The 27,571-nt window shown below is 51.4% G+C and overlaps 1 protein-coding gene across 5 annotated transcripts in view; it reads left to right on the forward strand.

Moving 5' to 3' along the window:
- Positions 1-27,571, forward strand: part of MAP4 (microtubule associated protein 4) — a 145,377-nt gene that overhangs the window by 108,938 nt on the left and 8,868 nt on the right. For 2 of the 5 annotated variants that reach the window (XM_032686511.1, XM_032686542.1), the window contains 7 exons: positions 12,178-12,278; positions 13,106-13,315; positions 14,868-15,045; positions 18,695-18,754; positions 19,291-19,604; positions 21,437-21,565; positions 23,102-23,194. In XM_032686511.1, the coding sequence (XP_032542402.1) occupies positions 12,178-12,278; positions 13,106-13,315; positions 14,868-15,045; positions 18,695-18,754; positions 19,291-19,604; positions 21,437-21,565; positions 23,102-23,194 (1,085 nt within the window). The remainder of the gene's footprint in view (positions 1-12,177; positions 12,279-13,105; positions 13,316-14,867; positions 15,046-18,694; positions 18,755-19,290; positions 19,605-21,436; positions 21,566-23,101; positions 23,195-27,571) is intronic. The other 3 variants (XM_032686519.1, XM_032686527.1, XM_032686533.1) reach the window with 3 other exon arrangements.

Here is a 27,571-nt window from a genome sequence, read left to right on the forward strand (position 1 = left end):
GAGTGCCAGCGTGTCTCACCTTATCCCAGAATCCCAGGAGGGTTTGGGTTGGAAGGGACCTTAAAACTCACCTCGTTCCACCTCCCACTAGACCAGGTTGCTGCAAGCCCTGTCCAGCCTGGCCTTGGAGGCTCCCAGGGACGGGGTGTTCAGGATGGGGACCTTCTCCCCTCTCCATCATCCCAGTGTTCCCTTGTTCCTTGCGGTCGGCTGGGTGGGCAGAGTTTGAGTGGCCCTGGCAGCCGTGAGACGGAGCCGTGTCACTCGGGTGGCACATCACGGGGGGCAGGCGTGGGTCCTTTGGAGCCTGAGCTGAGCTGTCAGGTCCTCTCAGGCAGGAGGGATCCATCAGATCTCCTGTGGTGATCACAGAGAGGTCCTGGCTGGGGCTGGGGTGAGGTTTGGACGAGGGACATGGGCACGTGTTGGCTTGGGCTCCACCAGCCCCCTGTGGTTCGTGTTCACCTGGGCTCAGTTTGGTGTTTAAATGTTGGAGGGTCACCGAGTGTCTTGAGAGCTGAAACATGATGGGAGTGATGTCAGCAGCAAATGTGGAACAGAAAAAACCAGAAATTACTGTGTTTGTGCACACCTTTCATGTCCCGGGAGTTTTGGGGTGGTGGGGTTTGGTGACACCTTTCATGTCCCAGGTTTTTTGAGGTGGTGGGATTTGGTGACACCTTTCATGTCCCAGGGGTTTTGGGGTGGTGGGGTTTGGTGACACCTTTCATGCCCTGGGTTTTTTGGGGTGGTGGGGTTTGGTGACACCTTTCATGCCCCAGGTTTTTTGGGGTGGTGGGACTTGCCAGCACTTGCTCTGCCACTGAGGTTTAACTGCAAGGAGGCAAACCAGCAACAGGGTTCACGTTTTGGGCGAGTAGGAACCCCAGCTTGGCTTGGCTGGTGAATTCTGTCCAGCTCAGGAGGCAGCTGCTCCAAACCAGAGGTCTGTGGGGTCTTTAAGTCAGAAGAACACTGAAAAGCTCATCTGAGGAGGATGGACACGTTTTCCCCAGCAGGGCTGAGCATCAGTGATGGAAAGGTCACGGAGAGATGGGAGTGCTTGGGGTGCTGTGCCTGGGCTGGGCTTTGCAGATGGCTCATTCCTGTTGCCAAGGGTTTGTTCAGCATTTAGGTTTCAAATTTTGCTCTCACAATCTTTATTTTAAAAGCTTGTTGCTGTCCTTATGACCACAGGTCTGAGTGTGCTGATATGGTCATAGCTGAGCTGGCAGAGCACTCAGGGGCCCTTCTGGGCATGAATATCATAGAACTGTAACTTCTTTTTTACTCTCTTTAATTTTATACCCTTAGGAATCTCTGAATTTATCTTCTCCTGGAAGCAAACAAAGCAGTAAACGCAAATAAATATTTTCTTTGCTTTCTATATGTGCAGTTAAGAGAGAATTTCTGGAATGCAGGAGGAACCAGGCAGAAGCTCCTCAGACATTTCTGCAAAGCCTTCAGACTTTCTGTGCTGAGTGTTTTTTCCTGTCCTGTTGATCAGCAGAGAGGTGGTTATAATAAGAATAACTCCTCCAAGCAGGCAGTGCTGCCTGGAAGCTGGAGCTGATGCTAAACCTGTCCTTTGCATTTATTCAGGGCTCAATTACCCCTGGTATCCTCAGCAGCTTCTGCTGCCTCAGTGCTGGCTTTCACCTTCCAGGTCTCCATCCAGTCCTGAGGTAACGTGTCCAAAGTGGCCAATTTGGGATCGATTTTATCTGATAGAAAGAGATTTTTTTCCTGCTTTTTATTAATTCCTCTCTTTTTCTGCCCATTCTGGCTGTCCATTCTGAACTTGGCAGTTGGATCCTGAGTAACAAATTTTGTCACTTTTTTCATCCTAAAAAATTCTTTAAAGAATTTGTTCCAACCTGATTCCAATCATTGGAATGGTATCTCCAGCTAGAGCAGACTTGCCTGGTTCTACCCACCCAGGGTTGGGGAGTTTTTCCCTAAACACCTGCTACTTTTGGGTTTTTTTGAGGTGTCCTAGAATTGCACATAAAACATTTCTTTCTTGCAGGTAGTTGGGTATCAGTGGCACCACAGAATCCTGGGATGCTTTGGGTCGAAAGGGGCCTTAAAGCTCATGCAGTGATGGCACATTTGGTTTAATTTCAGTCTAAAAAGGTGTTCCCAGTCAAACCTCTCGCGTGCCCAGGACAGATATTTTAAGGCAGGAGATCCTGCTGCAGATTAGTCCTGCTCAGAGCTGAGCCCAGGACTTGCCCTGGCCCTCAGTCCCCCAGGAATCACTGCAGGTTCTCCCCAGCACCAAGGACAGCTTTGCTTTGATTCCTGTGAGCTGTGTGTGAGTTCCTGCACATTTATTTGTACCTCATCCCCACCTGCCCTGAGCTCTGTCCTTCCCCACCCCCTTCACCCTCTGCCTTTCCTCATCCTCTGGGCACTTCCTGGAAACATTTTCTGCTCTGAAGCACCAGGAATTCCGGCTCTGCTGGACCCCCAGGTTGGATCTGTCACCTCTGTCACTCCCCAGCTCAGTGTGTGCATCAGAAACTCATCTTGGTTTTCCCACTCCCATTTCTTTATAACCCATGAGCGAAGTCCAGTGTAACTCCTGACTCTCCTGCAGGGTTTTTTTTTAGAAAAACACTTTGTGCTGAGGGTGAACACAGAATCTGGGGCTCCCAGCATGAGTGAGGCTGTGAGAGCCCCTGGCCCCAGGTCTGCAACAATTAAAGTTAATTATGGGATTAGGAATATCAGCCCAGCTACCTCATAATGAGCTGACATGAGGCAGAAAAGGCAGAAATGATTGCAGGAAAGAGGGGGCGATGAAGGGGCTGGTGATGGGTCACTGGAAAATCTTCCTTGGTGTGTGTGTGTTCAGCCTTAAGTAGGAAATAAATGTTGGCATTTCTCAGGGGCTGAGTTTCAGACTGATGCTGAAGGTTATTGTGATCTTTAGGTCAGTCAGGGGGTCCCTGGTTCCCTGTCCCATGCTGTGTTTTCTCAGAAATGGCAAACCCATGGGGGTTTTGAGGGACACGACCTTCAAACCTTCACAGCACATCCTCCATCCTTCCTCTCCCCCTTCCTCTGGGGACAGGGATGAGAAGAGCAGGGAGGTGTTCAGCAGCAGAAATAGGTTGTGCACTGCTCATCCCTGGGAATTCCTGCGGCAAACTTGAGGTGCCAAGTGTGGCAGGGCTTAAAAAGTGGGAATTTCTCTGAGTGGGTCCCACGTGGTGTAAAGGTCTATAAGCTGCTGGGCTGCAGGTCCAAGGCCAGGGGTTTGTCAGCTGATGTGAGGGTGAGAAGGACCCTCAGCCCAGCTGCTGTACTGGGCTGGAATCGGGTGAGGCACGAGAACTGGGCCTTGGACTGGTTGGGTCCTCAGTGGCATCTTTGTGTTTAAGTGTCCCGAGACAGGACTGGCATTGTTTTGCATCTTGAGCAGTGTGGAAGAGCAGCTTTGTGCCTTCAGATACTGAAAAGCTGGAGAGGGACTTTGGACAAGGGCTTGGAGGGGCAGGACAAGGGGGAATGGCTTTAAGCTGAAAGAGGATAAATTTAGGTTGGATATTGGGAAGGAATTCCTGGCTGGGAGGGTGGGGAGGCCCTGGCCCAGGTTGCCCAGAGAAGCTGTGGCTGCCCCTGGATCCCTGGAAGTGTCTGGGGCTTGGAGCAACCTGGGCTAGTGGAAGGTGTCCCTGCCCATGGCAGGGTGGGGGAATGAGATGAGCTTTGAGGTCCCTTCCCACCCAAACCAGTTTGGGTTTCTCTGAGTTCTGTGGACATACCCCGGGTGTCCCCTGGCCCAAGCACTGCCCAAACTCTCAGAGGTTTCCTCATGTTCAGACCAGCTTTAGGGACAGGCTGAAGTACAAATTCAGGCAGTTTCTTCCCTGCTCCCACCTGACATCCCCTCTGAAACAGCTTCTGCTCCCTGTGTGGTTTTGCTGCTGGTTTCAGTTTGATGGGGAGGTGTTACTTGAAACAGCTGTTTGGTTTCAGTTCATGCCCTGTGAGACAAACATGGAAAGTACTGTGGGTTGTTCTAGAAGAACAAGTTCTGATTTAGGATTTCCCTTGCTGGGGAAAAAATAGAATCTTAACAAGGCTGGAGTCTTGGGTTTACAAGATGCAGGCAAAGAGGACATCTGGTTTATTCCTCAGTTCTGGATAACGAGTTAAAATGTACATGTTGATTGAGCTGCATTTGGTGCCAAATAAAATGCTGAGCTCCTCTGTATTTGGGTCAAGCAGGAGATGTTTTATTTAGCCTTTTCTGGAGGGGAGGAAGCAGCTCAGGGTTGTATTTCTACTCGAACGGGGATTTGTTGTATTTGTAGATATTTTTGTCTCGGAGCCTTAAACAGACAGGCTTTGTTTGGGGGTGACTGTTGGGGTGAAGCAGCTCCTTCGGGGTGGTGATGGGGGAAGAAGAAGGAGCTGGTGCCTCCCCAGCACGGGCTGGTTTTGTTTCTGGGGTTGTTTACGTTCAAGAGGGAGAGTAAAGATAAAGATGGTCATTGCCTTATTGCTTAATCTATTTCTCTTAATGGATTTTCAGCTGATGACTCTAATCCCAATGAGAATTATGGAGCTGTTTCATTGAATGATGTTTTAGTTCAGCTTAGCCTGCTAAATATCCCTGGTGGGGATCTGGGGGATGAGTGCCTGCCCTCGTGCACGTTGGGAGCCAGCTGCGGGTCCCCTTCGGTGACCGGATCAGCCCCGGGGGCAAGAGAGGTGAAACCCAGCCCTGGAAATGCAGGTCCCTCAGCCAGGGGGACAGGGCAGGGCAGGGGGCTCAGGGCAGACAGACCCCAGTGCCCACAGAAACGCTCTAATAAAGGGGAGAAGGGAATCCCAGAATATCCTGAGCTGGAAAAGGGGGGAGTCCCACCCCTGGCCCTGCACGGACACCCCAACAATCCCCCCCTGTCCAAACCCTCCTGGAGCTCTGGCAGCCTTGGGGCTGTGCCCACTGCCCTGGGGAGCCTGGTCAGTGCCCAACCACCCTCCGGGTGGGGAAAAAGGATGGAACAGCCCTGGAAGTCTTGGAGCTGCTCAGGATGGAGCCAGTGCTGCCCTTGAGCTTCTGCTCACCTCAGGGCCAGAAAACACGAGTACTTTTTCTGTTTTCTTGGGCTGTTTCAAGCCCAAAATGTGTTCTACTGCAGTCTTCACCTGCTCCTTTTGACATGGAGGATGGATTTTTGGGAATGCTTATCCCTGACTAAGCTGCTCCTTGGTGTTTGGAGAAATACCTGCCCACATTTCTGCTGAGTGCCATGATTTATAAAACAGTGCAGGAACAGGGTTTAAGTTTAAAAAGGTTCTCATGGGTGCCTTTTTATAAGTGCTTTTTTCTCGTTGTACTCCTCCAGGGAACACAAAGAGTAAAGCTTTCCAGATTTAGTACCTGTTTGGGGGGTTTTCACACACAGCAGCAGCTTTCACAGGAGCTGTTACACAAACTGATGGTGAAGGGCTCGAGGAGGCTGAAGGTTTGTGTTTGCTCCCTCCAGGGTTCCAGCATCACCTCACAGAGCTGGGACCCTGCAGGGTTTGCTTCTGTGCTGCATTCATAGGGTGGAGATGGCAGAAGGATGCTTTTGTGTGCCTTTCCTTCAGCAAGTGGAGTTCGAGGAATTCAGAAAGGAAGGGAGAACAAAATAGAAAGAAAATGTATCAGTTTATAAATCCTTTCAAACAGAAAGAGGGGAAATTCAGGTGAGGTATTGGGAAGGAATGTTTGGCTGGGAGGGTGGGGAGGCCCTGGCACAGGTTGCCCAGAGAAGCTGTGGCTGCCTCTGGGTCCCTGGAAGTGTCCAAGGCCAGGTTGGAAGGGGCTTGGAGCAACCTGGGCTGGTGGAAGGTGTCCCTGCCCATGGCAGGGGGTGGCACTGGATGAGCTTTAAGGTCTCTTCCAACCCAAACCATTCCATGACTGCTTGATTCCATGTGCTTGCATTTGAGCACAGTGTGTCAATCCACAATCTGCCTCAAAAAGGCTCTGTATAATTAGAAATATGATAAATAAAACATGGTGTTGGAGACTCTCACCCAGGGAAGGGCCAAAGAAACTCAGGCTCTGTAGCCTGGGAGGGAGGGTTGGAGAGGGAGGAGGTTGTGTTGCTGTCCACAGAGTCATCAATGACATGAGAGTTGTGAACAGGAGAAGACAGTTCTGTTTTTCCAGGATAAGAATGTGGGTCATCAAACAGAAATAGCAGCAGCAGATGAAAGCAAACGGCGCTGGGTGACTTGTGAGGGATTCACAGCGAAGCTGTAAAACATCTTCTGCCAGGAATTTGTGAGCTGGGAGATGTTATCTTTCATTCTTTTACCATGAGGTTAATCAGATCCTGGGGGAGAAGCCCCAGGATGCAGAATTTCCACCCTTGGAGGATGCTCAGAGTATGACAATAAACCCTGAGCAATGTGGTGTAACTGGAGTGTGGGATTGGGCTCAATGACCTCCAGCCATCCCTTCCAACCTGCCTGGTCCTGGCATTCCAATGTGGAATGGCTACATGGGCTGAAAAGCTGCTGGACAGGAAGGTTGTTTCCATACTGGAAGTCACAGGATGGGGAGAGAGATCATTTTGGAGGAGTGGGATGGGGTTTTTTCTCCTTATGGCTAGGAAGACTATTTATAGTTATTTATAATGAGGATTTGGCTTCAAGAACCCGATGGCTGAATCGTGGACATTGTTGGCTCCCTCCTCTGTGGAGCTGTAACACGGAGTCACTTGGACTGGAAGGGTGTGAGCCTCCACTCAGATCCACAGGGGAGCAGATCCACAGGGCCATGTGTGTCCCTTCCAGGTCTGAGTGTCCCCATGGATGGAGACCTTGCAGTCTCTGGGAGCCCCTTCCAGGTTTTGACCTCCCTCACACTGAGGTAGCTCTTCCTGACATGTGGGAATGACGTGGGAATGGCTGTAGGGAGCTGCTCTGCTGGGACCTGCCTTGGGTGATGGGTTGGGTGGTGACCTCTGAGGTCCCTTCCAGCCCATCAGTGATGCCATGTCACCTCATGGATGTCCATGGAGGTGGAGTGCTCGATTCATAGAATTCCAGAATGGTTTGGGTGGGAAGGGACCTTAAAGACAATTTAGTTCCACCCCCTGCCATGGGCAGGGACACCCTCCAGGTTGCTTCCACCTAACCCAGGTTGCTCCAAGCCCCGTCCAACCTGGCCTTGGACGCTTCCAGGGATGGGGCAGGGCAGGGGTGGAATCCCTGGAGGGATTTCAAAGCCCTGTGGGTGTGACACATGGGGACATGGTCAGTGGTGGCCTTGGCAGTGCTGGGGGATGGTTGGACTCCATGGTCTGAGAGGACTTTCCCACCTCCACAGTTCTGTGCTTGACTCGCAGGACGTGCTCGAAGCCTCCTGGGATGTTGCTCTTTTGAGCAGTGTTGGTGCTGAACAGGAAAGTTTGGAGTGAGGCTCACTTCCAACCAGGGAAGCTTTAAGGAAATAACAGAGAGTCTGTTTAATGCTGAGCCTTGGAGGAACCCTTTGGGCTTCCCTGCAGTTGATAAAGTAGCTGTTCTTCTCTCTGGTCTTTTGGGGGAAAATTGTATCCTTAAAACCTCCACATCACCCACTTTAATTGCTTCATATAATGTTGTATTTCTTCTAAAGGTACCTCACCTGCTGGGAGGAGCCACCTAGAGAGTGGCAGTGTTTAGAGGAGTGAGAACTGAAGGATGAAACCTGTTAAGGGTCTGCTCAGACACCAGAGTTCTCATTACAGGTGGCTGCTGATGCCCCCAAAGGGGGCTGAGTTACCTCTCTGGAGCCTGTCCCTGCTCCACATGCTTCGTGTGCGTCACAGTGTTTATTGGAACTTGGCTCTTGGAGGCAGAATTACAAATTTCCTCATTAGTGGGTTTTTTATGGCTCCCTCTGCTCGAACAAGACAAACGTCAGAGTTCTATTTTCCTTCATTTTTCAGATCTGTAGGAAGGCTGTTGTTCCCTTTTGTCAGAAGGAGCTAAATCTTATTTCTCTGAGCGTAGTTTTAGCACAGATCATCCCATTTTTACTATTTATTCTGAAAAATTACCACTGCTTATTTATTCTGAGCCTTGCTCTCCCTGACTCTGGTTTGATTCAAACCCCACATGGTCTTGTTTGCTGGGTTCTTCATCCAGCAGCAGCAAATATCTGCTTTCTGGTGACAAATTTATTTTGAAATTGGGCTTTTTAGCTTGCTGGCTTGACTGGGCCTTTGCCAAGTGAAGTTTTTGGTGCTGTGGCTCCTTTCTGGCTGTGTGATCCTACAGCTCAGGGAGGGTTGGGCAGGGCCGGGGTGGCCAGGAGTGCTCCTGCACGGCTGCTGCAGGGGAGGAACCTGGTTTCTGCTGCCTACAACTCACTGTAGATCCTGGTTTGCTCAGCTCCATCCCCAGAGGAACCTGGAAGAGCTGGCTGGAGGCTGGGGATGGTGTGGGTGCAGCCTGGGAAGCACCAGGAGCTGGACCAGGGAGCGTGGCCAAGGCGGGGGTTCAGCCAGCAAGAGGGTCCAGCTCTGGGGTGGGATCTTCCCAGGGAATGTTGCTGAATTTGAGCAGAGTTTTAGAAGAGAAGGCTCTGGTGTGACAGCAAGGCTGTTCCCACCAGTGCCAAACTCCTCCTGCAGAAACTTTGCCAAGGAAAACACGGAAAGCACCAATTATCTTGGCTGGGCAGGACAGGTGTCTTTGGGCTTTTGCTCAGAACTGGCCTCTTTGTTCTCTCTGGTGCACTTCCATATAGAATTCCAGCCTGGTTTGGGTTGGAAGGGACCTTAAAGATCATCCATTCCACTCCCTGCCTCGGGCAGGGACACCTTCCACTCTCCCAGGTTGCTCCAAGCCCCGTCCAACCCTGGGCACTTCCAGGGATCCAGAGGCAGCCACAGCTTCTCTGGGCACCCTGTGCCAGGGCCCCACCAGTGACACAAATCATTTCCTCCAGTGTTGCTCTTAGAGATTGTGAAGCAGAGGTGCCTCGTGGAACTGTGAGCTGAGACACCCCAAAAAGTTGTATTTTCACCATTAAAATCATGTTTAGAGAGTAGGGAATGGTGAGGAATTGGGATGGGGATGGATGTGCCAACGATGCCGCTTGCAGTGAGTAACAGCAGGGGAAAGTACCTGGTGACAGGGTTATGCCTTGGAGTCATCCTGGAAGATCCAGATGGGAATGTCCTTCCCTGTCTCCTTCAAGCCCCTTTCCCTCAGGAGTAATTCAATTCCGGGTGCTGACTCAGCTCAGCTGAATTTTCCCCCTCACCGAACACCAGGAGGAGCAGGAGGAGCCCGGCCCCTGCTACAGCTCCCAACAAAATGCCTTTGGAATATCTCTCAGGGGTTTGTTGCCAAGCTTGGGGGAACAAGCAAACTGAAAAGTCTCTTAAATTATTCTTTCAGACTAATGAACAAATTTGATTAAGGTTTGGCAGCCCTTCCCAATATTCCCTGTAACTAGGAAATGGTCCCAGTTCTCTGCTCGGCAAACGCCGTCGTAATTAAACCATGAATGAAAGCAAATGTCCTGATGAGCACGTTGGGTTGGGACTTAAATTGAGGCAAATGACTATCAAACCCCAGAACTACCCTTCTGTAATCCCTGGGGAATTGTACAGGGTTGTGTACCCTGGAATGTCAGAAGCTGTGGGAAAAGGAGCCTGAATTACGGCCCCTGAAGGAGGGAAGTTCCCTACCCTGCTCCTTTGGATTTTTATTATTATTATTATTATTATTATTATTATCATCACCATCTAGGTGCATAAAGTCCCAGAATGGCTTGGGTTTGGGAAGGGACCTTAAAGATCATCTCATTCCACCCCCTGCCAGAGCAGGTTGCTCCAAGCCCTGTCCAGCCTGGCCTTGGACACTTCCAGGGATCCGGGGGCAGCCACAGCTTCTCTGGGCAACCTGTGCCAGGGTGTGCCCACCCTCCCAGCCAACAATTCCTTCCCAGTATCCCCCCTAGCCCTGCCCTCTGGCAGTGGGAAGCCATTCCCCCTTGGCCTGCCCTGTTTCTAATTCACTTTCAGTTAACATGAAACCCCGTGAAATTCAGATTGGCTCAGAAAGTGTGGGAGTTTAAATCCTGAACCTTTGGAAGCTGAGGGTTTTGAGGAGCATTCCCTGAGCCAGTGAATTCCTGGTGTGGATGCTGTGGTTTATCAGCAGCGGGAGGTTTTGTGTTGCTGCTGAATTAGCTGAAATAATTAATGACAGGCAGTACCTGAAAGGTAAATTCCAGCAGAGGGAAAGGCACCTTGATGTCGGGGATATTTGAGACTGGCAGGATTCCAGTGGAGCAGTTTCTGGGAGCAGGGAGAAGGGAATGGACGGGAGGTTGTTGTTCAGAACCACTGACAACAACTGCTCCTCCTGGCCCTGCTGTGGGTGGAGCTGACAGGTGAAATGAGGGAGAATGTGCAGGGTTATTGAAATGCAGGGGAGAAACCCAGCAGAGAGGAGCCAGTACAGGTTAGCTACAAAAACAAGGGGTTTTCCAGGTGAACATGGATAATTCTTCAGAATTTGAATATATATAAATATATTTGGTTGATGTATAAATATATAAATACACTTTTAATCAAACACATGTCCAGGCCATACATTTTGCTCCTTCCCATACATTTTTTCCTTCCCAAACCTTTTTTGTGTGTCCAGGATGCTCAACATAGCACTGCAAAACTTGGAAGATAAATGGGTAGGAAGAGGCTGATGCAATGCAAGGGAAAAAAAGCTCCTGAACTTATCCTGGAGTCAGGGAAATAAATAATAACAACAGCCAGCCTGTCCTGCTGGGGTGGGTGGAAGGGACAGCTTGATTTTATTTGTTGGTTGGTACCAGAATTGAGATGCTCCTGTCAAGGCTGACAAGGAAGAAAATGTGAAATATAAATAGTAATTTTGGAAAGATGTGGAAAACAACTTGTTTACTGTTGGAGTTGTCACTCTGTGCTCCAGTGGGCCCTCAGTGTGTCACGGTCTGCTGGGTGGTTATAAAAAGCCCATCCAGCACAGATAACACTTGGATTTAATCCCCAGATGAGGGGGGGGGATGCAGGAATTTGGGATGGGTTGTTTGTGCCTTCCTAAAATCCCAGTGCCCCGGGAATTGCAGGGGAAGGGAGCCCAGAGCAGTGGCAGCTGCACAGCAACACTGCTGGGAACTGGGGGTTAAAGCAATTTATAGGGAATGTGGGACAAGGGTTTCCACACTAACGAGGGTCTGTGGGATCCACGTGTGTTGGACTGGGAGCTCCCTGTTCCTGCTTCCATGGAAGTCCTGGAATACACTTCCAGGGATCCAGGGGCAGCCACAGCTTCCCTGGGCAACGTGTGCCAGGGCCTCCCCACCCTCACAGCCAGGAATTCCTTCCCAATATCCCACCTATCCCTGCCCTCTGGCAGTGGGAAGCCATTCCCTGTGTCCTGTCCCTCCATCCCTTGTCCCCAGTCCCTCTCCAGCTCTCCTGGAGCCCCTTCAGGCCCTGCAAGGGGCTCTCAGCTCTCCCTGGATCCTTCTCTTCTCCAGGGGAACCCCCCCAGCTCTCCCAGCCTGGCTCCAGAGCAGAGGGGCTCCAGCCCTGGCAGCAGCTCCGGGGTCTCCTGCTGTTGTTCCCCAGAGCTGGACTCCATTTCCCATTTCCCATTTCCCTGTGTGACCTTTCCCGTTGTCAGTCCAGCTCCCTTGGGCTGCCAGGAATCCTCCCTGCTCATGGAGGGCAGGAGAAAGTTCCAGAAGAAACAAGCCTAACAATAGGGGCAGTTGGAAACAGAACCCCTTTCAGGATAAGTCACAGTGTAAAACCTGGAAGAGGTCAGAACTTCACCATTAGCATTCCAGGAATTAATTTTAATAGTTTGAAGGGTGGGAAGATTTGCTATTTGAATTAAACCACAGGTTCCCTTCATCTGCTGCCTGGCTTTTCCCACTGGAATAACAGGAGAAATTGGATGCTAATGGCATGTGGATGAACCTGTCCCATTACAGGGAAGATCTTTCTTCCTACAGGAATTCTGGGCTTGGGGAAATTTCCCTGAAATACCAACCTGTAGCTGCCACACTTCTCTCTCCTCCTGCTGCTGTGTCGAATGACAGTAAACTAAAAATATGTATATATATATAATTAAAAAAAGCTTGAACTTACAAAGTGTCCCTTCCTTCCCCTGCAGTGAAACCAGAGGAGCCCAAACCAGCGGAAGCCGTGACAGGGAACGACATCACAGCTCCTCCCAACAAGGAGCTTCCTCCCAGCCCGGAGAAGAAGACCAAGGTAGGACCATTCCGCCTTCAGTGTCTCCGCTCCCATGGTTTTATTTGCCAGCTTTTCTGCTTCCTCAGCTCTGCCAACCCAGGTTCTGTTTTCTGAGCTCCGCTTGGGAACCCTTTTCCCAGACCAAACCCAGCCAGTCCCAGAGTCACAAACAGCTCAGCCACGTGGCTGAAAGTGCCTTTGATAGAGGTGTGGAAAGGTTTATTCCCGTGCACTCTGGGGTTGGGGTAGGAGTAGCAAACACAGAGGATGAACCCCTGCTGCACAGACACTCCCGAGTTGTTTACGACACAGTGGGCACAGAGGGATCCTGCTCGGGAACTGGGGCTCTCTTGTTGCAGAGAGCTCTACTCCCAGGAGCTTCACAATCCACCCCCAAATTCCAGAGGGGTGGGGGGCCGGGAGCTCTCTGTCTCTCTGGGGCAGGGGCCGTGTGACCGTGGGAGTTGATCGGATGAGGATTTAGGGCCTGCAATCCGTGTGTGCCCGTAATTGGAGAGCTGTGTCCTGCACGTAGGACTGGAGGCCAGGAACACCCAGTTGCTAATCCCAGCTTTACCAGCCATTCCTTCTGTTGCTTCTGATGCTGCTGGAATAAATCCTGCTGGTTTGGGGTTGGATGGCAGGACCCCCTGCCCCGAGGCCCCGCTGCACTCCGCTCTTTGCTGCGCTCAGAAAACAGAAAGCTGATTGTTCTTATCGTTTGTTTCCTTTAAAACACCACCTTTGTGTTCTCGCAGCTCGATGTTTTGGTTCACAATGCGCTGTTTTTTTGTTGTATTCCTTTGGTTTTTATCCCGGATTTTGCTTTCTGGCCCCACCCAAAGCCCTCTGCATCCACCTCCTCTCCAAAGCCGGCAGCAGCGAAGGCCAAGCCCTCGGCCACCACCAGCCCCAAGCGCCCGGGCTCGGCCACCTCAGGCCCAAACAAAAAAGCCACGAGCCCGACTGCAGGTCCTGCAGCCAGCACTGCCAAACGCCCCGGCACCAGCACCACCCGTCCCTCCTCCTTAGCTGCAAAAGAGACTAAACCAAAGGTAAGAACCGACCTGCTGTGCTGGGGGAGCTCCCAGGGCTCGTGGACGTGGGAAATGACCAGCTCTCCCCAGCAGTCAGAGCAGAATCCCTGTGCCAGTCAGGGGAGGGTAAGGTCAGGATGGTCATTCAGTGTGTGAGGAGCTGCAGGGTTCTTGGGAGCAGCTTCCATTAACCCGTGGATGGCATCAGGTCCCAGGCACTGAACTGTGGCATCACAGAGGCCAATGAAACTTGACTGTGTTACTGTGATTTTCCTGGTGAGCTGCCATGAATCACAGAATCCCAGGATGGTTTGGGTGGGAAGGGACCTGAAAGCTCATCCATTCCACCCCCTGCCCTGGGCAGGGACACCTTCCACTAGCCCAGGTTGCTTCAAGCCCTGTCCAGCCTGACCTTGGACACTTCCAGGGATCCAGGGGCAGCCACAGCTTCTCTGGGCAACCTGTGCCAGGGCCTCCCCACCCTCACAGGGAAGACTTTCTTCCAAATAAAACTCTTAAATCCAGACAAGAACATGGGAAAACTGATTGGAGACTCCATTTGAGCACTCCAGTGTTTCCCACTAGGTGTCTCCTTGTGATGCCTGGTCACTGGAAGAGCTGCACAGAGAGAACTGATAACACTTCTGTGCTGAGGAAATGCTGGGGGTTGTAATTCCCCAAGAACAGAAGATTCATGGACAGTTCTTAGTGTTCATCTTCCAGCTGAAATAGGAAATCCATGTGTTAGGAATGGGAGGTGTCCCTTGAATCTTCCCTGTGTTAACTTCTGATCGTATATAGAAGAATTCAGGTTTAAAAAGGAATGTTAAAATCAATTTCAGAAGCTTCACTGATGGCTAAATGCCACCATTTCTGCCATATTAAGCTTAAATAGCTGCATTTGAATGTCTTTTAGAACTATCTAAAGTTAGCAGGGAGGGTATAAAAGCCCAGGTGTAAATCTGTGCTTTTCTCTGAGCCAGCATCTTTGGCTTGGCTCAAGTTTTCCTGTCATTCTGAATCCCTTTTTGATAAAATCAGACTCTCATCTGATTTGTTTGCTCACATTAACTCAGTATTTTCAAACTTCAGACACAAGGCAGTTGCCAAACAAGTGAGTTACCAGGGAGAGGGAGGAAACCAGGGACAGTTTTCCAAGTGAGGGATGAGCCACAGACACCCAATTCTCATGTCCCCAGTGTTTCAATAAACTCCAGCTTAGCTCAGGAAGCATTCCTGCTCATGGAGGGCAGGGATCTCTCCCAGGAGTGTTGATAGTGGACTGATATGTTCCATTTTGTCCAGAAATCCAAACCTCCTTCACAGCCGTCAGTGCTGGACCAGCCCCGGGTGGGATCTGCTCCTCCACGGGGTCCGTGCTCCGTGTTCTCCACTCAACACAGTCACTTCTGCTCACCTTAATTATATTTTAATTTGCATTATAACCTCTCAGCCGTGCCAAGCTTAAGTGCTTAAGACTTTAAACGATTTCAGTTTATTTCTGTGGCGCTTTCCCTCCCCTGGCAGTGCCGGTGCAGCACCGGCTCTGACGGCTCCTCCCCGCTTGCAGGTTGCGGATGCGAAGCCCACGGAGAAGAAGAGCTCCCTCTCCAAGCCTCCATCCTCCACCACTCCCAAGACTCCTCTCAAGAGCTCCCCAGCTGCTCCCAAGACCACGGCGGCGTCTCCGGTCTCGGCGGCTCCTGCTGCCAAAACCACCTCGGCCGCGACTCCCAAGAGGCCGTCGTGTGAGTGTCCCCTGTCCTGAGCTCCTGCCTGACATGTCCCCTCCCGAGGGCTGCAAGCCTGAGGGGCACCATTGGCTCCCCCAACTCCCTGACAGGAGGGGGGAGCTGGAGGGAGTCGGGCTCTGCTCCCAGGGAACAAGGGGCAGGATGAGAGGGAACGGCCTCCGGCTGTGCCAGGGGAGGGTCAGGTTGGATATTGGAAAATTTCTTTGTGGGAAAGGGCTGCCCAGCTCTCCTGGAGCCCCTTTAGGCCCTGCAAGGGGCTCTCAGCTCTCCCTGGAGCCTTCTCTTCTCCAGGGAAACCCCCCAGCTCTCCCAGCCTGGCTCCAGAGCAGAGGGGCTCCAGCCCTGGCAGCATCTCCGGGGCCTCCTCTGGACTCTGGCTGTAGCTCAGCCTTTTTCCTCTCCAGGGCTTCCTGTTCCAAACCCAAATCCAAATGGCCCTCAAGGCCAGCTTAGATGAGCCCTGTGTGATCCAGGGTTAATGCAGTTAGTGAACAGGCTTGATTTAAGGGATGCTGTTCCCTCTGCGTTTTGCCACAGGAACAGAATAAACACTAAAAGCAAATAAAACTTGGGAAAGGAAATCTCCAGGAGAGGACTTGAAACACCCGAACTGGTGCCTCTGAAAACCAAAAAGGGTTCAGCAGAAGTTGAGGGCTTTTTACCAGTGCGGGAAGAATTTGGAGCTGAGGTCACATCAGCTCCATCCAAAGGCTGTGTCCCACTCCTGCTGCTGCTGCTGAAGAGGGACCTTCCCACGGGTTCAACGTGAAACACGAGCAGCGTTTCAGGCTCTTGGAAACACGCTCTCACTCGTTTTAATGGAGCTCAGGAGATTCAACGTCAGATAAAATTTGAGTTAAATGATCTCAAGTCTTTTTAAATTACTGGGCCCCAGTGGCAAAATTTGCCAATAAACGTGTAAAATGATCTGTGTTGGTTGGTTTGGGCTGTGAATCCCGGAGCTTGGATTCGTAACCCAACGTTCCCAAAGAAATAGTAATGTTTGAACTGTTTGAGGTTTATTGGGCTTGCTGGCCATCCCAGACTTCATGCTCTGGGGGAAAATATAATTAATCAAGCGTAGAGGAAGTGTTGAACCTTCCAAGAGCCATGTGTCCCATCTGATCCCGTGGCCATCCTTGTAAAATTCATTTTGTGTGGTCTTTGAGGCAAAAACCACGGCCCGGGAACGAGGAATCCGTTCTAATGAGTTCAGTTCATTCCTCCTTCCAAAGCTGAGCCCCAGACAAAGGGGCGTTCGCTGGTGACATCTGAAAGGAGATGGAGCCAGCGATGCAGAGCTGCAGGAGGGTTGTTCCAAGAGGCAGGATGTGCAGAGGAAGAGGCTCCGGCACCGGCGAGGGCGGTGGGACGGTGCCAAAGCACAGGGAGAACTGGGTGGGCGAGGGAGAGATGAGGTCAGCTGGAGGAGCTCCAGGGGGAGGCAGAGCTGCCTCGTGTGGAGCTGGGGACGCACGAGACAGTCAGGAGTGGTGGAAGAAGAAGGGGGTCCTGTGTTGGGTGAGGTGACAGAGGGGTGTGACAGGCTGGAGGGAACCACAGCGGGTCAAACACCACGGCTTGGTTGGGGTGGAGCAGCTGCAGGAAGAGAGGGGGATGTGGGAGACCTGGAGCTCTTCTGATTCCAGTTCTGATCCACTCCTTTAGAGGAGGGGGGAGCCCAGGGGGTCAGGCTGTGCTGCCAGGGATCAAGGGACAGGACAAGGGGAAATGGTCTCAAGCTGTGCCAGGGGAGGGTCAGGTCGGATACTGGGAAAATTCCTCCTGGGAAGGGCTGTCCATCAGTGGCAGGGGTGGAGGCCCCATCCCTGGAGGGATCTCAAAGCCCTGTGGATGTGACACTTGGGGACATGGTCAGTGATGGCTTTGGCAGTGCTGGAGAATGGTTGGACTCAATGATCTTAAAGATCCTTTCCAACCTCAGTGATTCCATGAATTTAGCTTCTCATGGCACAGCACTGAGACAGGGAATAAGTTTGTGGCTAAAAGTGCTGTTTCTGGCTGAAGATGCTCTTTCAGCAGGACATCTACTCTTGCTTCTCCTGAGTCAGAAGACAGACACTGCCTTGTGATTCTCTCAGGTTTACTCGTTGTTTAGAGCTGTGTGTAAGGATGGGTTTGACATTCTGTGCTTTCACTTTATTTGGGTATGAAATGTCAGTTCACTTCCTCCACTGAAGGGGAACCATTAATTTTTAGTTTTATTTTTGGTTTTTGTTCCCCTTCCTGTGGGAATGACTTTTATGTTTGTACAAGACCACGCTCTGTCCTTCCCATCAGGCAAAAATCAAAGCCTTTGCCTGTCATTAGAGACCATGAGCTTTATCACTCTCCAGGTTTTCACCATCTCATATCACACAGACTGGAGGGTTCCAGCACTTGTGTCCCCACTGACACGAGCAGGAATAACATCTCTCTCTGTATTAAAATATTAGTCCTCTGCCTTTTATATAAAGCTGAGTCTGTTCTGTCCATACAGTTTCCCCAACTGAAGCTGTGGTCTTGAGGAATGAAATTAGGTTGGTTTGACAGGCCCTTTTTTGAAGTGTTTGGTATTAATTATATATCTCTCCTTTAGGCCTTATTAAATTATCCAAATGGGTTTCACTTCATTAGCTGGAATCTTATCTGGGAGGTTTAATTGAGTGCTTTTAGCAAAGTCAGGGTGGAATGATCCGGACTAACTTGGCCTGTAGTTATCTGCCTCTTCCCCTTGGTCTTTTCCATATAGATATTCCATAAATACCCTGCCAGCTGCTGGAGTTTATCTAAAAATATGAGACTTAATGGAAATTAAATACTAAAAAACGAGGGCTTTCATAATTTCTAACTATGATTTTTTTCCATTTGTTGTTTCTTTTCACTGTTGCCTTCCTTTGGCTATTGGAACAAACCCGATTTTACCCAAACTTGCTCATCGCTGATAGTGAAAAACCTACAATTTCATGATCAAAGAGATCCTTAAAATAAAGTTCTGTTTCCATTTTTCAGCCCGTGATTTTTGCCTTGATCAGTTTTGTGGTTGGTTTTTCCTCTGCTTGGGGAAATAGGGACGAATTCCTGGTTTAGGCTGTGCTCTGTAATCAGGTCATGATCGTTGGGCTTTGCCCTAAGGCCTGGCTCAGTTTAGGAATTGATTTTTGGGTTTATACAATTAAAATAGGGACCAAAATACGTGCAATAACTTCTGTGCAAGAAAATTGGCACAGGGTAGGTCTGGTCTGGCAATGAGAGCAAGGTTAGAGAAGGACAAATGTGGGGTTGCTTTTACTGTTGAGTAAAGAAAGGAGATGTGTTCTGGTAGGTTTATTTGTTTGTTTGGGTTGGTTTTTTTTTTAAATAAAGGTGGGGCAGGATTAAAATAACCTCAGTGAGTGCTGTCAGATTGAGAAAGTTATTTTAAGAAAAAACAAAATGTAACCCATCCCCCAGGTGTGTTCCATCGTGGAATGATGGTCCTTTTGCATTAATTGATCCTTTGGCCGGAATATCCAAGTGGGTTCTGCTGTCAGGAGGAGGAAGCCAGGCAGGGGTTCAAACAGGGCAGTTAATTTTTGGGATGATTCCAGACTTCATCTGGATCCTGCCCTGAAATCCTGACCACTGTGTTCTGTGTTGGCAGCAATCAAAACCGACGGGAAGCCGGCGGAGGCCAAGAAGACCTTGGCAAAGTCTCCATCAGGTAATGCTCAGTTTCCCTCTAATCCTGGAGTTATGGAATCATCAGGCTTGGAAGAACCCTCTAAGACCATTGATCATTGCCCCAGCACTGCCAAGGCCACCCATGTCCCCAGGTGCCACATCCACAGGGCTTTGAAATCCCTCCAGGGATGGGACTCCCCCCCTGCCCTGGGCAGCTGTGCCAGGGCTGGGCAGCCCTTCCCAGGAGGATTTTTCAGTATCCAACCTAAACCTGCCCTGGCACAACTTGTAGCCATTTCCTCAGTCTAAATCAAACCCCCTTGTTTGGGGCTGGGGTGATTAAGGAGGTCTCTGTAAATCTCTGGGAAGTGTCCAAGGCCGGGTTGGACGGGGCTTGGAGCAACCTGGGCTGGTGGAAGGTGTCCCTGCCCATGGCAGGGGGTGGGACTGGGTGGGCTTTGAGGTCCCTCCCAACCCGAGCCCTCCTGGGATGCTGTGACTCCGAGGGAGTGGGTACAAGCAGCCTCTGACCCGTGTGTTCCCCCTTCCCTCCGACGTTCCCCGTGGCACCCGCAGCGGACTCGAGCCGCCCCAGGAGCGCGGCCGGCAATGCCACCAAGAGCAGCGCCACCACTCCTTCCACCGCGGCCTCCAGCGCTCCCAGCGTGCCCGGGGCGGCCACCAGCCGTCCCAAACCCAAGGCTGCCACAACCAAACCCGCCTTGACCTCCGCGGACGCTAAAAAACCCCCCGCCAAGGCCCCCGGCAAGCCCAGCTCCGCGGCCAAGCCGCCCCGGCCCAGCAGCAGCGCCTCCGCCCCCGACCTGAAGAACGTGCGCTCCAAGGTGGGCTCCACGGACAACATCAAGCACCAGCCCGGCGGGGGGAAGGTGAGTGCCGGGCCCTGCCGCGGGGCTCCTCGCTGACCGCGGTGGCTGTGCCCTCACTGCTCTCCTCGCTCGCGCTCTGCAGAGCTCCTCTCTGGGGTCTGGGGTGGCATTAACCAGGTGGTGGGAGCGAGCAGAAGGAATCCGCCTCAGGGCCACCCGGGGTTTGCTGGGGCACGCGCGGGAACCCGGGACTCCGGTCCTGTTTTCCTACCGTACGTCCTGACACGGAAACTCGGTGCTGAACGCCCCGAATCTTGTCTGTGTTCCAAACCTTGGCCTTGGGACAGAGGAGTCCAGTCTGCTGGATGGTACAGAAGGGGGAATAGTGCACTGGGATGAAGGAAACCTGGATTCAGGAGCAAGTTCCACAGCACCTTTCCCGTGTTTACCAGGCCCAAAGCCGACATGAAACGGGTCTGTTTGGAGCACCCGTGGTGGCCACAAGAAGAGGGTAGTGCTGAAAAGGCATGTACAGAGCTAGAACTCGGGGCTCTCGATGCCTCTTAGTGCTCTAAATTACATGGTGAAACCAAGAATATCTGCCATGGAAATGAGGAAGGTTTGGGGACAGACCTGCAGCCTCTTCTGAGGTTTAAATAATGTGGCTGTGCAGAGCCATCAAACCTTGATGAGCTGTTGTATAACCCCCGTCTTGGCCTGACCAAACGTGTTGACAGCACTCAGAGGGCTTTAACTCCCACCCAGAGGGATTTGCCCCCTTTGCTGCAGCCTGTGGGGCTGAATAACTCTGCACAGAACTTCCATGGGCTGCCAGGGGAGCACGTTCCGTGCTGGGACCTCAGTCTGCTCCCAGGCACAGGAAAGTCAAGGGCACTCCTGGGCTGGCTGTGTGTCCCAGACAGCATCGATACCACATGGATTTACCCTCTGTCAGGACTGTCTTAGTGGTGATCTCACAGCACAGCCCTCCCTAGGTCAGCTTGAGGGACTCGATTTTCACATTCCATTGCACTGTCCTTGATTTTCTAAATATTTTCACAGAATTATTAAATTCAAGCAATTTTATTTTTAAGCAAATTGTGCTTTTCATAGTCTGATTTATGCTGAGGTGTTTTTAGGGTCTGAGAATGCTGTCATTGCTGAGGGGTTTTTTTGTTTAGTGGTAAGTCAGTGAAATACAAAATTCATGCTGAGCCCCCCCCCCCGAAATGCAGGTTCTGCTGCACCTCCCTGGATCCAGATTAGCAAAAGAATGGATATTTCCAGGTGGTTGCTGAATTTTTATGAAACCTCTAATTTTTCCTTCCATTTTTGCTCAGCTGGACTCGCTTGGTCCACCTGCATTTTTTAGATAAAAACTAAATCAGCTACTGGGCTCCAGGACTGAGTCAAGTCTGTGTGGGTGGAATCCCAACTGGAAGCACAGGATGTGTGTGTCCAGCAGAGCTCCTGGAGCTCCAAGGCAGAGGCAATCCAGGGGTGTCTTTGCCTCCAGGATCTTCATCATGTCCTCCCTGTGAAGGAGCTGCTCCTGCACTGCTGCCGTTGGGCTCCTAAAAGATCTGGGTTGATTTTTTGGCAGGATGTGAAGTGCTTTGGTCACTTGGAACCTGACAACGTGATCCCAAGGAAGGGGCACCAGGAGCTTTTTGAGACATGGAGAACAGGGTGCCTGTGCCACCCCATGCCTGAGTGGTGTCTCTTCCCTCCCGCCCTGGATGTGGGATTGTCCTTTGCCTGGGAACTGGAGCGTGCAGGAAGCTCTCCTGGGTCACCCGCTCCGGGAGGTCTCCCCGGGCAGCTCCTGTTCCCACCCCCCTGCCCACACTTCTGCTTTTGCTGGTTGAAATCACCCGTTTGTCTCCATCCAGGGGAAAGTAGAGAAAAGGCCCGACCCAGCCGCCGCCGCGCCCCGGCCTGAGCCCAGCGCGGGCACTAAAGTGGCTCCTCCCAAAACAGCCGTATCAAAAGAGGGGGTCCCCAAACAACCCAATGGGAAAGTGAGTTCCTTTCACACTTTTCTCTTGGGGGAGATGAAGGAAAAAACGTTTCCATTTTGAGTCACCTTCCCTTCTCTTTGGCTCTTCTCTCTGTCCTGTCGGTGTCACTGTTCCTTGCACGGACACTCTTCCCGGTCTTTGTCCTACACCCCGAGATGTTCCCAGGGAAGCACCTTCAGGGCTCTCTCTGGAGGGACCTTCTCCACTCCTGCTGGGAATGTTTTCAGAGCAGAGCTCTCCACTTTCACTTTGAGGTTGATACAGGCTTAACTTTGAGCCACTTCAAACCAGTTCTTCCTACGCAGAACCAGTTTGTAACTAGGCAGAGTTTTAGTTCAGAGCTGCTTCTCTTAAGACCGTGGAATATTAAGGAATTCATCTTTCCTGCAATATTCCGGACCCAGTTGTTCCCAAGCTCTGGAACTCCATGGATTAGGCCACCACCATTTGATGGGTTACCCAAAGCTGGCGTGACACGGTGTTCCAGCACCAGGGAGGGGGGTGAGGTGGGAGTGCTGCAGTTTAATTCCAGTATTACCAGGCAGAGCCTGTTCAGGAATGACCAGGATTTGTACCTCTGGAGGAGTCAGTCACATACTCCATGGCACAAGTTTTTAGAGCTGCTCTTGCCCTGAATCCAGCCTTTCTGAATGGCCAAGGAGCTTTGGGAAGCTGCTCAAGTGAGAATGTTCTGGGGATTCCTTTTGTGCTCCGAGTTTATCACCTCTCTCTGGGAAGCAGGGCACAGCTTCTGCCCTGTTTTGTGCTGTGGGAAGTAACTCCCGGACTAAACACATGTTGTAACTAACCTTTGTAAACACGGGCCTGTCGCTCTAACTCAGCTCCTGCTCTGTGAGTAAAGCTCACTTAGCTCTTCCTTTTGTACTACAAAAATCACAGGATCAATCACTGAGGTTGGAAAAGCCCTCTGAGCTCGAGTCCAACCATCGGCCCAGCACTGCAAGGCCACCACTGACCACGTCCCCAAGTCCCAATCACTTTAATTTAAAGGAGAAACAATTTAATTAACGTGTGGTCTGATGTAATTTAACCCAAGGTTTGACCACCTTCGTCAGAAAAACCTTTCTCAGCCCATGGGACTTCACTGCCCAGGGGTTTGAGGGATGTTATCCAGGACTGGAGCCCGGCCAGGAGCAGACCCTGAGCAGTTCATTCCAAGTGCTGGCCCAGTGGCTCCCGGGCAGCCGGGCTGGCTCTCCCTGCTCCAGGGAAGCTCTCACCAGAAATATCCCGGGAAGCTCCCGGGGGGACGTGGGCAATCCCATGCCTTGGGGCAGGCAGGTCCGTGGGGCCCCTGGAGGAGCGTTTTCACCTCATGCTCTGGCACTAACACTGTCTGTGCAGGCTCTTCTCCTTCACTTCTCTCTCACTCTCCTCCTCAGTCGCTTCCACCCCTGGCACTGAGTCGGGCTGAGTCACCAGGGCTCCTGTTCCCCGTGTCAGAGCCCCCCCTGCCATATGACAACTCTAACCAGTCCTCTCCCTTGTGTTGTTTTCCATTCTGTGACGTTCCAGGTCCAGATAGTCTCCAAAAAAGCGAACTACAGCCATGTTCAGTCCAAGTGTGGTTCCAAGGACAATATTAAGCATGTCCCTGGAGGTGGGAATGTAAGTATGGGCTCTGGGCAAGCTGTCTGTCTACTAACTCCTTCTCTTGTACCATGTTGTTGTGTGTCACTCTCAAGAATGCTCTGTTGGAGGCACAAAGGTGTGGCAGAGTCTCAGGGCTCCTGGAAACAAGGCAGGCTGAAGAATTGTTTAATTTTCCCTTGGGATGCCAGGATGAACGTGAGTGTCTCGTTTCATAGTGCTCCAGCTACACCTGACCTGCTTCTCACCTGGTTTAGGGGTTGTCCGTGGCCAAATGGAGGATGTTCACATCACTGATCCCAGGAGTTATCTCCCCATAGATCCCAGGAGTTAACTCCCCATGGATCCCAGAGTTAGCACTCCGTGGATTCCCTCTGCAGGCAGTGGAGGCACCTCCTCATCCCACTGACCTACTGCAGATGTTTGATTTTTCAGATCAAATTCATTATGGCCTGGAAGTGCCTGCTGCCCTTCCCTGGCTCACAGCTCCAGCTGGAGCCAGACTCATTTCACTTCTTGTTTCACTAAAAGGACTTTGAAACAGGAAAAGACTCAGGGACTTAACCTTTGAGCTGCGATTAATTTCTAAATTTAAAGGCTGCTGGTGTCTCTGGCTGCAGAGCTGAGCTCGTTAAAATAGAAAGTTAATCTGGTGGTGTCTGCGGCTTGGTTTGGGGTGTGAGAGTCTGAAAGGGTCTGGCAGGAAAACCAGGTTAACTCCCTGGATCCTAAAGCCTGGGAGAGCATGAGTTTAGTTTGGTGGCTCATTCCGTGGGGGCAGATCTGTGCTGCCCCAAACCTGTGCTGGGTTTGCTCAGGGGCAGTTTCAGAAACACAAAGTTTGGGTGGTTTCAGAGACACTGAAGTGTTTAAGCCCAGGGGAGTTTGTTCCATAGGTGTTGAAATATTCTGTGTTCCTGAGGAGTGATGTCCCAGAGTGTCTGCTTGGAGTCAGTGACACTGCTCAGGACCTGGCTGTGGGGACAACTGTGGGCTATTTTTCCTGGGAAATCCGTGCCCAGGTGGCTGAACCTTTGCAGGACTGATTTTCCCTCAGATTTTTGCAGGAGGGAAGCAAATATGGGTCTTTAAGGAGCTGGTTCCCTCCAGGGTGGTCAGAGCCTGGTGGTCACTGTGGTGGTCACTGCACGAGGCCTCCCTTCCCACAGCCACTGGACACACCCACTGCTCCCCTCCTGCCTGGGGCTTTGGCATTTGCCTTTCTCAGCTGACATTTCTCATTTGGTGCTTCCATGACCTGCTCGGTGCCTGGGGGGGAGTTTCCCCTGGAAATGCTCCCTCAGGAGGCTCTGGGAAGCTGCTGGTGAGACCCTCGTGCCAGCTGGGTGCCCTCGTGGTGTTTTCCAGCCTGAACATTCCTGTTCCTGCTGCATCCCGTGGGTTTGTCTCCCCTGGGTTTGTCCCCCAGGTGTGGCACAGGCTGTTCCAGACCTGGTGCTCGGTGGCAGAAGTGCCTTTGGCCACTCTGGTGACAGTTTTTGGGACATCTGGTGCCATTTCCCTGCACTCCAAGGAGCTGTGTTTTAGAAGCCACTTCAGTTTTGCCACTCTTACCCCCGACAGCCTTTCAGTGGTCAATGAGCCCCACATGTGCTTTTCCTTTTTTCCAGGCTCCCAGGAATGGGATTTAAAAGTGGGGGATATTTTCTTGCTTGGTTAACTCCATCACTGAACTGTTCTTCTGCTCGTGAATCACCATCCTGTCCTTCCCTCTTCACTGCCAGACATTCCCAGCCCTGGGGACAAGTGTGTCCCTGCTTTCTTTTCCTCTTCCCCCACACTCTCCTTTCACCACTGCAGTTTTCCTCCTTGATCAGCTACTTAAGCAGCACTTTATTCTGTATTTTCAGAGCAGAAAGCTCATTCCCAGGTTCCAAATGCCCCCAGAGCAGCTCCAGGCAGGCATTCTCAGCCCTCCAGCATCCCCAGCCCTGCACATGGCTGTGAGTGCCTGGTCTGTCTTCCCAGAAAAGCTTTTCCTTTTTACTCATTTTTATATCTTCTCCCTCCCTTTGGGGCACTGTGATCTTAGTGACCTCTTCCAAGCTGTTTTCTTGCTCAAATAATTGATGATCTCTTCTGGGAGAAGACTTCCCAGTGTTTCATTCCCTGACTTCCCAGTGTTTCATTCCCTGATGGAAGGTCTGGTCTCTGTGGGCTGTGCCTTCAGTTAAAGCCTGTAGGAATCCTGTGGACAAGGCTTGTGGTTTAGTAGGAAATTATGGTTCAGCTTTAGGGCTGCTCTGGTAGAAGTGATGGACGTGGAATCTTAGAGTGTTTGGGGTCAGAAAGGACCTTAAAGCTCATCCCATTCCAGCCCCTGCCATGGGCAGGGACACCTTCCACCAGCCCAGGCTGCTCCAAGCCCTGTCCAGCCCAGCCTTGGACACTTCCAGGGCTGGGGCATCATCCCACCACCCTACCCAGGTGGTTCCTGGCTGGGTCTCTCTTTGGGTGCCCATTTTGCCTTCTATACATGGAGGTCATTTCTTCTGCCCTCCGAGATTCCCAAGAACCCGTGCCCCAAACCAGCAGCTGTTATTTCTGCTCATGTTCCGTGTGCCAGACACAGACACAGTGAAGTTTCCTGGGTTAAAGCTTTTGTTGCACTTCAGTATTTCCCCCTCCTGGAACCACAGAGTCGTTTAGTTTGGAAAAGACCTCCAAGATCATTGAGTCCAACCTTTGACCAAGGTTTCTCTCTAAAGAAAGCAGTGAAGAGGTAGATTTTACAAAGTGCAGGTAATGTCTGTTGTGCTGAAGGTTTAAAGGTGATTTGGTGTCCATGTGTTTCTCTGTCCTTTGGCTTGACCTGCTTAGATGGGTTGGGAAGTGGTCAGAGATAGAAAACCTAAGAAGAGTTGAGGGTCACACTCCCCATCTGAGCCTCTGTGTCAAACTTTCTGCTCTAAAGTTTATTTCTGGCCCTGGAGTCTGTGTTTGGCTCTGTCAGTGCAATCCCAGGCCTGTAAATGTGTCTCCTGTTGCAAACTCCAGTTGGAAATCCAGCAGGAACTGCTCTTCCATGCAGGTGTGGTGGTTTGGATCTGCTGGGGAGTCCCAGCTGGGTACATCTGTGATGTTGTCAGCTGATAGTATCATGATTTTAAAATGCATTCAGTGAAATAAATTGAATTTCATCCCAGTCCCAAGCAAGCAAGAGCTGCTGATTAAAGCTGTAATTATCAATAAACTCTTGGAGTGGCTGATGAGTGAACGAGTTCTTGTCACATTCAAAAAGAAAGACTTGGATTTTGTCTGCAAACCAATCTGGAGCAGAACTTCCTGAGCATGGAGGGGCCAGCTGGTGGTTGGCAGCCACCAGTCACGACTGGGATTGAGGATTCTCTTGCCATTCCTTCCAAAAACCCCCAGGTTTTTCCCATGGGAAGTTAGTATGTCAACTTCATTAGACCAGATGACCAGAAGTTCCTTCTGGTATAAATTATCTTACATTTGTATGAAGGGAAAGATCTCCAAGTGGTTAGACAAAGGTTCATTCTGGAATGGAGGAATTTTCCATCCACCTGCCTCTCTGGGCAACCTGTGCCAGGGCCCCACCACCCTCACAACCAACAATTCCTTCCCAATATCCATCTCTCCCTGCCTTCTGGCAGTGGGAAGCCATTCCCTGTGTCCTGTCCCCCCATCCCTTGTCCCCAGTCCCTCTCCAGCTCTCCTGGAGCCCCTTTAGGCCCTGCAAGGGGCTCTCAGCTCTCCCTGGAGCCTTCTCTTCTCCAGGAGGAACAGGATGGTGGAGACAAAAGGTTGGAGCTGGTGACACGTCCCTGGCCCTGCAGCAGGAGGTCCCTGAGGTGACATCTGTCCTGGGGGCTGTGGAGCTGCCCAGGCCATGGCTGTGTCCTCAGGAGCAGTGCCAGCACTGGCCAGGAACGGGTTGGGCAATGTGGCAACAGGACAGGCTGTTTATTGGACCCTCTTCCAAGTGCTTGTGTATTCCATGGCTGTGCCACGAGCTCAAGGCCCCCATTTCTGGTCACTGTCCCTCTGTCTGTGTTCTCTGGTCTCAGTTTCTGTCCCTCACATTAACCCCTCCTGGCCTTTGAGTGACACCAAAGCTGCCGGCGGCGTTTGGCTGGGGATCGGCAGGAGATGGTTCCTCATGGCTGGGGATCATCAGGACATGGTTCCTCATGGCTGGGGATTGGCAGGAGATGTTCCTCATGGCTGGGGATTGGCAGGAAATTGTTCCCAGGGGATGGGGATCATCAGGAGATGTTCCTCATGGCTGGGGATTGGCAGGAGATGGTTCCTCATGGCTGGGGATCATCAGGAGATGGTTCCCAGGGGATGGGGATCAGCAGGAGATGGTTCCTCATGGCTGGGGATTGGCAGGAGATTGTTCCCAGGGGA

Source organism: Chiroxiphia lanceolata, chromosome 1 (genome assembly GCF_009829145.1).
Source record: "Chiroxiphia lanceolata isolate bChiLan1 chromosome 1, bChiLan1.pri, whole genome shotgun sequence".
Lineage (NCBI taxonomy): Eukaryota > Metazoa > Chordata > Aves > Passeriformes > Pipridae > Chiroxiphia > Chiroxiphia lanceolata.